Consider the following 15,218-nt stretch of genomic DNA (forward strand, 5'->3'; position numbering starts at 1 on the left):
TTAGTTTGCCTACCCATGGTGTATAACTAGGAAGGTTTAAAATAGTAGAACTGGAAAGCATTTGGTCTCAAAGGAGCTTGATTTATTTGTCCTTTCCTCTCCCAAAAGTATATGGTGACCTAAAATTAGATTCTGGGAATAAAAAAATAACAACCCTTCAAGTGAACTTAATTTAGCACACCAACAAAAATAATGTCACCACCAATTTAAGCATGTCTTGGGGAAGGGACCTAGTCTCTAGTGTTTGCTTTTAAATGCTTTCTTCCCTTATCTATTCAATGTTAGAACATTCAGAAGTTTAAAATTCCAAACTAAAAGACATTATTATTGAAATTGAAATACTTTATTGTCACTTGTACAACCTGTATACAGCGAAATTACACGAGCACCCCCCACTCAGCTCTCTTAGTCTTAATTCCTCTCGTTTCTGACACACACCCGAAAGTCAGTTGCCCTGTTGTTATCTTTTCATTCAGCAGCCTAACAGCCCATGGATAGCTGTTCTTTACCCTGTTGGTGCGACTAACCAAGCTTCTATATCTTCTGCCTGACGGCAGGAAATCAAGAAAATGCCAGCCAGGATGTGAATCATCCCTGAGAATTTTCCTCTCTCCTGAGGCAACATTCTTCCGCTATTTCATCCAGCGGATTCACGGGACAGCCCATAATATCTTGTGCTGTATTCGCCACCCTCTGTAGGCACTTCCTATCAGATGATGTCAAACCAGTGTACCACACCATGATGCAGTATGAAAGGACACATTCTATTGTTGACCGGTAGAAGGAGATCATCAAATGTTGACTGGCATCGTTCTTCTGCAATACTCTGAGGTGATGGAGTCTCTGTTGGGCTTTCTTAGCCACCTGGGTTGTATTTATTTTCCAAGTAAGGTCTTCACTGAGATAATTAGCCGCACTTGTGAAAATGCCCCCATGTTTTTTTGGTTTTTTTTTAAGCACCTGAAAATTTGTCATTTTTATTGTCGTTTGATTATACCAGCATGACAATAAACACAATTTGAATAAAACGTGATTAGAGCTAGACATATTTACTCAGAGATCAGTCCCACTTAAGTTTCAAAAGGACTGACTCTCAGTTGTGTATAGGAGGGCAGCCTGAATATTTTAAAGATGAAAATAATTTGTTTTTAAAAAACGTTCCCGGTTTCGTCGTCTAATCTCATGCATGTTTCCTGGGCATTAAATTCCACAACGTGGGAACCGACCTCCATAGCATGAGGGGCAGGAAGAGAGAGAGCGTCTACGTCATCCAGTTATTAGACTTCTTACAGGTTGGCTCTGGATATAACCCCGCCCTCCCAGCGCGCGGAAGGAGTCAGTCACGCTCAGAACACGAGAACTGAAACGGCAAGCGGGGCGGGGCGAGTCAGCGACGGAAAGCCCGCCTTAGCCAATGGCAGGAGCGGCCGGGTGTTGCTAGGAGACGGGTACAAACTGCTCCGGGCAGCGCTCTGGCGATGCTGAGGGTAGCATGGACGGCGGGAAGTCGGGCGGCCGCCGCCCAGGCTCCGCTCACAGAGCTGATCTCGAAGTGAGGTGCGAAGGGAAGCGAGCGGGGGACGGGGACTTGCCTGGTGTTTCTTGTGTCCGAAAAACCCCTTCCTCAAGGAAGCCTCTCCCCTCTTCGTACGGCCGCCTTCGCTAAGGTGGCGCCCGCCGGACGCCTTGGACTTACACGCGCTGGCTGGGGCTGATGGGAGTTGTAGTGCAAAGCGTCTGCGGGCGCCACCTTGGCGAAGGCCGCCATGCACGCTTGTTTGGAAGAGAGTTCTGCTGAGCTCAGTGGGGCTGATGCCTAAACGGACGATAATGCAAAGGATTTGCTCTGTAAGACCCCTTCCTTCCCTCTCGTTACGTAGCTTGTCTCCCAAAGCTTCCCACCCACCTTCCCGAAGCCTTTTATTTCCCCCAGGGTGGCTCACACTTCTTTGTGCCTCAGTTTTAGTCAGTCCTCTGGATTTCACATCATGAACGTCCCTTTCTTCAGGAATGTAGGTGCAGGAAAGCTAGCTAGACCTTGGGGGGGGGCACCAACAAATGTGTGATAGTCTTTTATTACCCTATCTGAATCCAGAGGTGAAAATATATTCTGTGATTTTTAAATGTTAGTCTTGATAACAACAAAGGAAGTCTGGTTTCATTCCCTCCACCCTGTATGTAATCTGCTTTTCATTCTTCAAGATATTATGATGATGCTAACAAAGCAAATATATTTATTGAAGTCCCAAGTAATTCCAGCTATCTGTCTTGTCATTCATTCAGTATAGTGAATGAAGGCAGATATAGCAACACTCCTGTAAATAACAAGATATTGCCAGAGTAATAACAAAGAGGTGGTTTCTGTGTCCCATGTTCTTTTAAAGTGAAGATTTAGATAAACTCTGGTTCACCTCATTTCACAGTCCTTTCCAGGACTATTTTCAGAGTCTTTGTTTATGTTCTTATTGGAGGGGTCTATGTTTTTTTTAGTTACTTAGTAAGTTGCAAAATTTACAAATATTGTACAATCTATTACTGCTTTCTGTTTTTCTTCGCTTTAAATATTGTGATGCATTTTCCATTCTGCAGCTTTTTGTTTGCAGTAGGTGAACCATAAATAAATTATATTTGCATTCATTCAGTTTAAATTGAGGGGAAGTGCTGTTACATCTTTTTCTAGTTGCGGGTTGTGTATGTAATTAGTGAACACAAACAACAGTGGTTTTCCTCAGTGGAAGCTTTGTTTTGCGCCACATTATCCATTTAGCAAAAAACAAAACTCTTTGTTTCTTTTAAAATGTCATATAATCCTAACTTTCTTTCTTTCTCCACCCCTTCAAGATGGGTACAAGGATTCACCAACAGGAATGTTGGCTTTGTCACCAAAAGAACTGTCTGCTATCCTTGTGGGAATTACATAATATTTGTTAACCTTGATACACTGGAGAGATCCATCTTGCGGTGTCACAGTGGAAAGGTAGAAGCTTTTGCAGTGAACCCAAACCAGAATGTCGTTGCTTATTCTGACAGGCAACTGAAACCTGTGATTCACATCCACAGTTATCCAGGACTAAAGAGACAGGCCAAATTAAAAGGTGGGTTTGATGGTTAATCGAAACCATCTTGAAATGGTTTTTAGAATTTGGTGTGGGGAAGGCATAAGAGATGTGCTAGATCAGACCAACAATCTATAGCAGGGATCAGCAACCTAAGGCCTATGGGCCGGAAGCAGGCCATGGAGGTTGTTTGGCCCATGAGTCGCCCCCGAACTGAGCTGCCTGCTTGCGCGCTGCAGTGCGAAGTGGGGACTCGCTTTGACGGCGCTGGAAACCATGTCTGCGTGCGTGCAGATGCCAAAAACCACGGGCGCATGCACACAGACTCCAACAATTGTAGGCTCACATGCAATCCTGCCCACGGAGGGATCTCCACAGGACCAATCCAGCCCAAGCTGACCCCTGGTCTATATAATCCAGCATTCTCTTATTTCAATGGACATTGATATGTCTCTGAGAAGTCTGCAAGCTGTACATGAGTGCAATAGTGTGGGAACCTGAAGGTCATATGACTAGTAGCAATTGATATATTCCATGAATTTATCTCATTCTCATCCCACTTGGAGACTACTACTGCATACTGTGGTGGCAAATTATACATATACTGTTACGATATTATACTTGATGCTTATAATTTTATAGTATTAAAATGTTCAGAGATCAACCAAGTAGCACATGAATATTTACATTTGTGTGTTGCCTTATTCCTTAGAAATTGTGCAGATCTTGAGCTTGCATAGAATAACCTTTTCATGGGGCTTTAAAAGCATTAATAAGTGCAGCCTCTCAAAAAAAGAAAGGCTGCATAAAAGAGACCTTGGAATGTTATTGCATGGTATTCATGCAGTGGGATCAAGATAAAATACAAAAAAGCCCACGAATCTAGTCAATATGAGATCTGCAGAGACTAGTTTTCTGATGTATAATTTCATTAAAAATGGAGCAAGTTGGAGACCAGTTACATTTGATTAAAGAGAGGGATAGAGAGGAACATATGCAACCTGACTATTGAAGATTGATAAAAAAATAATATTGTTCTAGAGATTCTACACCTGCAGCAAATAGTTTGCCCCAAAGGAAGGTGGTACTTTCAATACGTTAAGTGCTGGAAAAGTTCAAATTATTCATATTGTTTCATGCCCCCCCCCCAATCTCTAAGCAGAGTGAGATTCCAGGGGTTCTAGGTGCTTACCCAGGCTTCCCATTTCCTTTTGGAAATGAGGCACAGTGGAGACTAGAGTGTCTTTATGATAGTGGTTTATTTACACATACTGTATATATTACTTTAGCCTACTATGGAGGGGTTTATGGCACCCCGAAATGATCTTGTGTCTCCCATAGCTGTAGCCTTCAATTCAAACACCATTCTCTGACTCTTTCTCCCCATCACCTCAACAGGTAGCTATCTTGGCATGACTAGCTTTTAACACTTGATAAATCCAAGCATTAGAGGGGTCTGGCACGCGCGGACACACACACAACTCATAATATCAATCTATTCAAATGAATTAAGCAAAACCGCCAGGGTTGTACAGATTTGTACATAGTGTTTACTATAACACTCTAGTGAAAGAAAATTAGACCCTCCTATGTTGGCAAGACAAAGCCCTATAATATGGTATGGTATGATAGAAAATAGCACGACAGCATGAAGCTGCAGAGATACTAAATCCATGCTATTTTATGTTTTAGGACAAGCCAGCCTGGACTACACCTTGCTTGCATTCAGTTACACAGGTCCTTACCTGGCCAGTTACTCCTCAATCCCAGACTTTTCCCTTACAATATGGTAAGCTTACAATATGGATAGATTGTTTATATTGTATTATATCATAATATTAGCTACTTAATAATTCATATTACTTACTAATAGATCCTTTGCTGTCTGTAGCTAATTTAACACCTGTCAGAAATAGGAATGTCTTCATTTTTGCATAATACAGGCAACTCACCATTTGCACGTGATTGGCACATGTGCAACTGCTGACATGTGTGCCATTTTTAGCGCCTCAAGGGGGCAGCGTGGACTTATATGTGTCCCGCTGACATGCGTGGTGCCTTGGAATGCAACCCCCATGCACATGGGGAGTTGCCTGTACAGACAAACTCACAAACATCCATTCATGCAAACAGATGCAGGCAGTGAGCCTATGGCCTTAAAAAGTACTCTGACTTTCAAAACACTTTGTTCAAGTTCCACCTTAAAAAGGGAGCAGGATGTTTGTGTCACAGCCTGCGTATTTCCTGTTCACAGGATGTTTCTGTTTTGATAGAGCTGTTGTCTCTCTCTCTCTCTGCCTGAGCAGACCGAAGCAGGCAGTCATGTGTTTCTTTGTTCTGACCAACGCTGAATAAACTTCTAAATAATACTCTCCTGCCTGCAACTTTCGCTGTGCATTATCTGCTGATAGAGCGTGCATCAGTTCTGGAATGTGGAAAGCTATTTTCTGGAGCTTGTGTCACTAATTGCTGATACTGTATCTACGGGAGATCGATGGACGTCCGGAGTCGACGTGGAGGCAGTGATGGCCTTTGTCTCCCTGGCAGTATCCCAGGCAGAACTAACTCAGTTGGTCTTTAAGGTGCTACTGGAAGGAATTTTTTTATTTTGTTTTGACCATGGCAGACCAACACGGCTACCTATCTGTAACTGGCAGTATCCCAACAGCTTTTGCTGAAAACCACAAGTTAAATTCACTGTGCACAAGTTAGATTCATTTGAAAAAAGTTCCAAATGATACCTCATTTTCCACAATCAGTAAATACTGCTGGTTTCCATAGTCTTCCATAGTCCCCACCACCCCTACACCTGAACTAAGTTGTCTGAGGTAGCATATCAGCCACCTGAGGTTTTAGAAAGACATGTAAAGCACATTAGTTTCAGCAAGCATTTGGGGGATTGGTTAGTCACTTTCTTGTCATTTTAGGCTACAATTCTATCCCTACTTATTTGGGAGCAAGCCCCATTGAACTCATTGGGACTTAGAGTGGTACCTTGTTTCTCGAACTTAATCTGTTCCGGGAGTCTGTTCAGCTCCTGAAGTTTGAAAACCAAGGCGTGGCTTCCGATTGACTTCAGGAGCTTCCTGCACTCAAGCGGAAGCCGCATCGGAAGTTTGACTTCTGAAAAACATTCTCAAACCGGAGTACTTACTTCCGGGTTTGCAGAGATCGGGAGCCAAGCTGTTCAAGAACCAAGGTACCACTGTACTTCCTAATAGACATGCATATAATTGCACTGTTAATTGTTTTCACTTAATCCTCTTTTGCTGGCATTCTATCTGATTCTATGGTTCTTGTTCTATGGTGTGATTTTATGTTTTCTGTTATAGAGAGGCCGAATATAAATTTACACAAAAAATTTCAAAAATTTTTTTTTAAATATTTTTGCGTTCTTTCATTTTTGATTAGGGACTGGAACAAAAAAGTTATTTTGTGCAGTCAGTCACAGATGGGAGTAGAAGTGACCGCAATGAGTTTTAACCCCATGAGCTGGCACCAATTGTGTTTATATAATGGGACTTCTGTTACACTTTGGACCATTGAGCGGAATAATGAAGAGCACATTTTGAAGTCAAAGTAAGGTTAATAGAAAGAGATGTTTCAAATGTTACTTTTATTTTACACTAAGATTAATTTTTGTGCTAGATAAAGAGCGTTTTTGCAGCTGATGAACGGTAAAGCATGCTTTCAGGTGAGGGTCTACAGATTAAACAGTTGCTATGTACCATATTTTTCACCCTATAGGATGCACTTTTTCCCCTCCAAAAATGAAGGGGAAATGTGTGTGCGTCCTATGGGGCGAATACAGGCTTTCGCTGAAGCTTGGAGAGCGAGAGGGGTTGGTGCGCACTGACCCCTCTCGCTCTCCAAGCTTCAGGAAGCTATCAGCAAGCCTGGGGAGCCCGCGGGAGTTCCCGCAGGGCTCCCTAGGCTGCGGATAGCAGCCTGCCGCCCGGCGTGCAAGGCGTCCTGAAGCAGAGCGCTCCGCGCGCCAGGCAGACATCCGCAGCCTGCTGCACGGAGCACGGGGCGCGCTGAAGCAGAGCATCCCGCGCTTCGGGCAGACATCGGCCAGCCCCACAAGCTCGGGGGACAGCGGGGAGGCGCATATTTGGGGAGGCGCATATTTGGGGGGAAATAAAGGGGGAAAATTTTTCCTTTATTTCCCCCCCCAAAAATTAGGTGCGTCCTATGGGACGAAAAATACGGTATATCAGGTGCCTAATCCATGTCTCTTGGGCAAAATAAACATGTTCTGTCCTTTGCATTTTAGAAAAATGTATTTTAGAAATATGGAATAGCCCTCGTGGTTCCTTGTCTTTAAAAGGAAATTTTCCAATTATTAACTCATTTTCTGTTTGTTTTCTTACATTTATATCCTGCCCCAGCTCTCCCAGTCTTCCATCATGGAACCCAACACAGTGTACATGTGGTTCCTAGTCGGTCACCGATCCAAGCCCTGAAGTGACCCAGTCTTGCTTTGCTTCCACAAGGTGGCAGCTTCATGTGCCTTTAGACTATGCCCCTGGACTTTATTAGTGATGCTTTGGATTGAGTGCCAGTCCTCAGGCATATGTTCACATTATGCTTACTGTGTATCCAATGTGCTCCTACTACTCATTTTTGCAGCTGCATTCACATGACATAAGCCACAGTCCATATTAGCAGTGGTGGAGGAAGTGGGGAGGGCGGAGCACCCTGGGTGCCACCTTTGAGGGGGTGACAAGAAGGCACCCCGTGGGGGGCTCGCCCTGCCACCATCACACCGCCCCAGCCGCATGCGGAGGATCCTTCGCTTGCGGCTACACCCTCCACTGCCGTCTGTACAACGCTCAAGCAGCGCTGTCAGCAAACCCCCCGGGGGCGTGTGCACCGTACAGACGGCGCACGCATGGCACTGCTTAAGCTCTGTACAGAGGCCACAGGATCCCTCCGCCACCACATATTAGTCTTGTAGTTTCTTGACCAATACTTCTGTATTATTATTTTTTTATTCCTTAAATCAGCTTCAGTCTGATTAGATAATTGGATGTGGAGTAAGCAGAAATGTGAACACATACCCTAACAGCCGCTGCACAGAAGAAACGAGTGTGCAAGAACAGATGACAGCTTAATCAACAGGCTTGGGGGAAAACCCAGAAGTACAAAAAATATATGGGGGAGGAATAAGGGAGTCTTAAGAAACTCGAAATAGCCTAATGAGAACTAAGCATGCACAGTGACTACAGATTGCTGTTGGAGGTGGAGAAGACAAGGCTGAATGGGGTGGTATCCTGGGGAGCATGACTTCAACAGTTTGTTGCAGTCCCGCTTGAATTTTCCAAATACTCTTCTGTGCCATTTTTCTCATTGCTTCAGGTCAGTTAGGCTTCCTGCTGAAGATGGAACTTTAGCAGATGAGCAAAACAGCTTCTTCTCCCATCCCATGGACAATGATCCTTACTTTGGCCCTATTCTGCCCAATTCAGCCATTGCTGGCTTGGTAGGAGATGAAGCAGAAACATTTAAGGTGAGTTCTGCTATGGATATAACTACTTGTAGTCAAGATATCTATTGAAATATCATTGATATAGGACAGCACAACTTTTTACAAAACACTCAGCAATTTCCCCTGTGAAAAGTAGATAACTGCAATCAATGCCAGTCAGCACTGAATGAGTAATTTATTTTTTAGTACTATTTGTTTTAGTAACTGAAATGTGTTTTTTTTAAATTGAAGCCTAAAGATGACATTCAACCTTATGTTCACCCTACTTCCCACTGCTGGACTCAAATCTCTGATCTGTATATGGGCTGTGAAGAAGGATATTGTTTGAAAATTGGTGCAGACACATTCAAGGCTACAGTTATCCATCAAAAACTTTCCCCAGATGCTAAAGGTTAGTGCAGTTTCAAGTCAAAGATTGTCCCCAGCCTTTTCTGATTCATTAGGATGACCAGGGTCCCTTTCATAGAATGAGAGGGGCAACTGCCTCCCCACGTTTTAGACTATGTGTAATTCTTCTTCACCTGCACCTGTACCTGGACAATTCACTGGTTACACATACTGATCTGGTACTGCTAAGCCAAATAACAGCTTAGCATGAGTACAAGGTACCAAAGAAGAGACAATGGCCCCTTTGCTCCTTCTTCAGTCATTGTACTGCTGTGCTGCTGTGAGTTAAACAGTGGTTTGGCTGAATGTGTCATCGCAGTCTGGGTTATTGAAATGTCTGGCTACAGACAAACCAGGAGCTGTAATGAAGGTTTGTTCTTCATTTACATCTTGTGTTTATCTGGAGGAGACATGGCTTATGCCTGGATTCAGGCAATATGACAAGACAAACCATGTCTTCATCTTGCTGCAACATAGCAGCAGGAAGGAAGAGCAGAACAGCAGCAATCTCTGCTCCAGGAGCCTGCACACGTCAAGAATTGAGCCACTTTGTAACTACTATTATAAATTAGTATGTTAGTGCCAAAGACAAAAATTCCATTTCTTCTTCTAAATGGTGACTGTTTTAAGAGTGGACCTTTGAATGTTGCTGTGAACTTAGACCCTATCATACAATTCATGCTTTAAAAATATGGAAGCCATCTTCGATTGGAATGGTGTGGGTCTCCTATGGCCACTGAAATGCAATAGATTTATTGAATCCACTAGCTTCACAGCTGGTGGTCTTAAAACTATTTGACCAGTGCTCCTAATATTCTGCCACATTGAACTCCCCTCATCTTCATATTTATTATTTTTAATTAATGTCATCACGTTAAACCATCCCAATAGTTATTTCATTCTGCTGTGGACATTATTACAATACAGACATTTCTTGTGAGAGCACATGAATGCCTTCCTTCTTCTAAACTGAGTAGAAGGAAAGCCAAAACATGGTCAGTTGCCCATATATCCATGTGTGTGTATGCCTAGGCGACACATTACTACTTAGAATGAATGTGCAGTTCCCAAACCAAACCCCATAGAGGTGATTACTTGCAGTCTTCTGAAACTACAGTAGGTGCTTCACAAATCCAGTAAATACTGGTTCTGCACTGTAAAAATCTACAAGCAGGTTGGTGTAATGAGGAAGCCTTTGTTTCTTTTAAACTATATCATGTCTGGTCCTCCAGCACACTTGTCAATATACTGTGTAGGTCGCAACTGACATAGCCTTGTTTCCTTTCCAGCAAAAAGAAAGGCAACTTTTCGATCAGTATCACAGAGTATGAAAACAGAAGGTATTTACTTTTTAATGCTAATTGACTTTGCAGGAAGCATCTGCAAAGGGGATTGTATGTTGCTGTCTGGTAGGAAACAGCTAATCAGAGTGGCATATTTGAAATGAGGGGGTGGTGTTTTATTTGGTGACTTCATCAGAAAACTCTCCAGTGTCAGCAGTAGAATTGGATGGCCACGAAAATGACCTGTCCAGATGCAAATTCCACCTCCAAAAGTTTTATGAATGATAATCCATTATCAAAGTACTATATTTTGTACACTGAAAAACAGGTATACTAAAGAATAGTACTGTAAGAAGAAGAAGAGGTTCTCTCACTCTGTGTAATAAAGAGAGCATATGTGCATGCAGACAAGCATTAAACCATAACAGGGATTACACCATAACAATGGGTGTTTGCCACACTTTTACCAGAGAAGAGGGATAGGGGATAGATAGTTTTGGAGGGATTGGAAATGCTGATGGAAGAACTAGAGCCTTTTGATGCTTCCATTGCTCCTTTGGTTTTGTGTTATGCTTTGTCTTATCAGAAGGACAATAGGGATTAAAATAGTAGGAATAAAGCTGAAGGGACCAAATCCTGATGGGTTTTCAGGCAGGTGTGCAACAGGGGAGAATCATTATCACCTTTGATTAAATCACTTTTGCTCCCTCTGTTAACTTTTACTTTTTTTATGTTGTTTTTTGATAAAGTGAAACTGCATTTTTGGCTTTATTTTGAAGGGAGCAGAAGCTTCAGCCCTTCTCCTATTTATCTTCTTAACTCAGGGCTTCACCCCCAGTTGCAAAAAGAAGGCCACAGTGATGTTTTCTACTCTGGGCTCATTATTGCCCATAATCCCTTTGTGGCAGACCAGGTCCTTGGCCTTGGAATCCTAAACATATTTTTCTATGGAAAAATGTGGCAGTGCAATTTTCAAAAAGTGCAAATCCAAGTGGCTATAGAAGGTTCATAGGCTCTGTGACATAACCATGGTTCATTTTGTGATGATCCAGGATCCTTTACTTGTGGTGATCCTTGTTTCAACAGAGTGACACTCTACAAGGAGATAAATAAGCCTTTGCGGCTGTATCCTGGCATTAAATATAATTTTTGACTAGTAAGAATTTTGAAAGGTCTGTATATGTAAATGAATCAGCCTGATTCGCACTTCCCAGACTAATATGCAGCTCAGATTGCAGTTAGGCTTGGGGTTTTGTCTTTCTTCAGATGTTGTGATACACATTTTATGTGCCCTTTGATACATTTTTTGAGCCAAAAACTGTATTATTGTTCTTAAAACAAAACCTTAGAATGGTGCAGAAATGGGTTGGAATGGACTTATGAGTGAGTACATATAAAACTGAAACAGATGAAAAATCCATCCATCCCTGTTCCTTATTATTCAACGGTACTGAGTGGCAGTACTACCTTTGGAGATTAGTTATGAAATTTAAGTGATACATTTTTAAAATCTCTTTTATTTTATTAATTCTTTTTGTAGCTGAAGAAAAGAAGGAAGCTCAGAACGTCAGATTGCTTGCAATGGCACTTCATAAAGATGGACTCTATACAGCTGGAAATGTATGTAAGGCACCATTTGGTAGAGGACTGTAGCTTCATTGTGAGTGCCAGCCAGCCAAACTCCAATGTTAGCTTTAGTCCTATGCTAATTGCAGGTGTGCGGGTGGCGCTGTGGGTTAAACCACAGAGCCTAGGACTTGCCGATCAGAAGATTGGCGGTTCGAATCCCTGCGACGGGGTGAGCTCCCGTTGCTCTGTCCCTGCTCCTGCCAACTTAGCAGTTCGAAAGCACGTCAAGTGCAAGAAGATAAATAGGTACCACTCTGGTGGGAAGGTAAATGGCGTTTCCGTGCACTGCTTTGGTTCGCCAGAAGTGGCTTAGTCATGCTGGCCACATGACCCGGAAGCTGTACGTGGCTCCCTCAGCCAATAAAGCGAGATGAGCGGCGCAACCCCAGAGTCAGTCACGACTGGACCTAATGGTCAGGGGTCCCCTTACCTTTACCTAATTGCAGGTGTGCAGGCTGGATTCAGACTGGAACAACATTGAGGGTCAGAGTGTGAAAGCCCCCAGCCACCCCTAGTCCTGACCTGTTTGGAGCTCTAAAAATAGCTATTTCTGCAAGAAAAAATGTGCATTCCAGAGCAAAGGATGTGTGATAGGATGAGAGAGAGAGATTTGCCTAAGGTCACATAGTAAGCTCATGGTGGAGATGATATTCAAATCAGGGACTTTGATCTGTAGCTCAGTCACTCAGCTGCTATGCTACACCGACTCACAGGCATCAGCCACACCCTTCTGCTAATTCCCCACCTGCTGCCATAATATACCATCCTGGAGTTGCACCAAATGTAAACACAGAAACTTGTTGCTTATACCTAAGTCCTAAGAGCCAAACTAGACGTAAGGCATTGGAGATGGTGAGTGGATATACTGTATTGGCCCGAATATAAGCCACACTTTTTTCTCAAATTTGGGCTGTGAAATGTTAAAATGCGGCTTATATTTGCAACCTTACCGCATGGCTCCCCCCCCCCCCACATACCAGGAAGCAGCCCAGGAGTGCTGGGCAGTGGCACGCTGCCCACCTGCCACTCCCAAGCCTCCCCCAGCTGCCAGAAATAAGGGAGGAGGCTGCCGGCAAAGCAGCACAGCTCCCTCCTCCAGAGAGCAGCCCGGGAGCATGGGGCAGTGATGCACGAGCTGCCGCAAAGAAGGGGGAGGCCGCCCGCAAAGTGCCCCCCCCCGAAAGCAGCCTGGGAGCTTGCAGCCCACCTGCCGCTCCCAAGCCTCCCTTGGCACCGGTGGGGAAGGTAGTGCCGGGAGTCGATAGTGCTGGGAGGTGGGCCACACCCGCAAATAAACCTTGAATTTTAAAGGTGTGGCTTATTTGTGGATGTGGCTTATATTCAGGCCAATACCTCTTAATTATTATTACTTCCTTTTTTTTAAGTAGCCACAGGATGGCAAACAAATTTGGTTGGGGCTAGAGCACTGACAGAGGGAAGAGGTTAATCTTTCTCCCTGCACCATGATCCCAGTTTAAATTGCCCCTCTAAGTTGCTGTTTTCCCATAAGGGGCAAATACATGTACATTTTCACTAATAGTGTGTTGGGAGGGTATTATTTAGATAATAATTAGGAAATTAGGAAAACACAGTCGGGAAAACACAGGATTGGGAAAACACTGTCCCTATTTAATTCCACCTAGTTGGTTGCTATGCTGTCTTGCTAATTCTGCTTTTAAAGGTGTGTGTCTGTTTTTGCCTAGGATGGCATTGTGCGTTTATATAAAATCAAAGGCAACAGTTTTCAGATGGAGGACTGTCTGGAAGTGGAAGAGCCCATAACAAATCTTATCTTCTCCCCTGACTACTTTTACTTATTAGTAGAAACAGAAAAGGTATATTGTGAAAGTCAAAGTTGCTGATAAATGGTTCCTACCTTAAATTGGGATATTTTAAAAAGTGAGCCCATAATCAGTACAATTTGGGGTCTATCACACGCAACAGAAGTGCAGCTATTGTAGGAAATAATCAAATAGTGCTGGATACTGATTTTGCATCTGATTTTAATCGTTGCCTTAACATGCAAATGAAGATTGAGGTATTAAATTCAGAAGATTAATTCATATATCTAAAATAAACTTTTAACCACTTACCACAGCTCTGTAATTGGGAGCAAAAATGCTGGGAGGAAACCCATGGTTGAGTGTGTATATGTGTGTCTCCGCTTGCTTGAATATGTGTGCATGCCTGCTTGCCTATCTGCTCACCTCTGTATATCTTTCTCTGCCTGCTTGAATGTATCTGTGCTTTTCTGCTAATATGTCATTCCCCCACTGAGTGAGTGTGTGTGTGTGTCTATGGTGTGGGCATGGTGTGTGTGTCTATTTGTGTATACATGTGCTTTATTTGTGATTAATATATGGGGTATGTGTGCTTATGTGTTGGTTATGCTCACTTTGGTCACATCCACATGGCATTTCGCCCCTGGAAGGATGGCAAATCCTCAATGTGATGCTCAGGTTAGCCACTCTGTATCAAAGCCCTGGAAAGATAAGATGGCTTTACCTGGCACTGAGAATATAACACCACGGGCACCCATTGAGACTCTCTGGGCTGAGCATTCCACAACCATATTGGCAGTCCACCACTGAAAAGTCCCTTCCTTTAATAGCCACCCACTACACTTCACCTAGGGACGTGGGTGGCGCTGTGGTCTAAACCATTGAGCCTTTTGGGCTTGCCAATCAGAAGGTCGGTGGTTCAAATCCCCTCTACGGGGTGAGCTCCTGTGGCTTGGTCCCAGCTCCTGCCAACCTAGCAGTTTGAAAGCATGCCCCAAAGTGCAAGGTAAACGGTGTTTCTGTGCGCTGCTCTGGTTTCGGTGTTTTGTTGCGCCAGAAGCGGCTTAGTCATGCTGGCCACATGACCCGGAAAAACTGTCTGCGGACAAACACCGGGTCCCTCAGCCTGTAAAGCGAGATGAGCACCACAACCCTAGAGTCGTCTGAGACTGGACTTAACTATCAGTGGTCCTTTACCTTTTACACTTCACCTGGCAGGGGCACCTGGAGAAGGGCTGTTTAAAAAGATCTCAGAGTCTGGGCACTTTACACCTATCTTTCTTCTTAGAAAATAGCTACCAGCATTTCCTCATTGTGCTCTGCCATATTAGCAGTAAATCAGGATCAAAAAAGTAGTCAAATGTCAATGAAATTGCATGTGGTTGTTACAGAAAGCAAGTTGTTAGTGTGACAGCCAGTTTTTCAGTCCTTTATGGAAATGCATAAAATAATTGAATCATATAACCTGGTGTTTGTCAATTTGAGTTCAAATCTACTTCTCAACATCTAAAAAAGAAAATTGAGAAAGATAGGTGCATTTTTCTCAAAGAATTTAGGATATGCTTTTTCTGTCATAATAGATTATCATATC

The 15,218-nt window shown here is 43.3% G+C and overlaps 1 protein-coding gene across 1 annotated transcript in view; it reads left to right on the top strand.

Annotated features, from left to right (window-relative positions):
- Positions 1–1,344: 1,344 nt before the first annotated feature.
- CFAP43 (cilia and flagella associated protein 43) overlaps positions 1,345–15,218 on the top strand; it is a 46,122-nt gene continuing 32,248 nt past the window's right edge. The window contains exons 1-9 of the mRNA XM_081863375.1: positions 1,345–1,557; positions 2,842–3,095; positions 4,749–4,845; positions 6,468–6,635; positions 8,418–8,568; positions 8,779–8,938; positions 10,224–10,274; positions 11,758–11,837; positions 13,550–13,681. Coding sequence (XP_081719501.1) covers positions 1,493–1,557; positions 2,842–3,095; positions 4,749–4,845; positions 6,468–6,635; positions 8,418–8,568; positions 8,779–8,938; positions 10,224–10,274; positions 11,758–11,837; positions 13,550–13,681 — 1,158 coding nt within the window. The 5' untranslated portion in view covers positions 1,345–1,492. The remainder of the gene's footprint in view (positions 1,558–2,841; positions 3,096–4,748; positions 4,846–6,467; positions 6,636–8,417; positions 8,569–8,778; positions 8,939–10,223; positions 10,275–11,757; positions 11,838–13,549; positions 13,682–15,218) is intronic.

This window comes from Podarcis erhardii, assembly GCF_964252035.2.
Source record: "Podarcis erhardii genome assembly, chromosome: 5".
Lineage (NCBI taxonomy): Eukaryota > Metazoa > Chordata > Lepidosauria > Squamata > Lacertidae > Podarcis > Podarcis erhardii.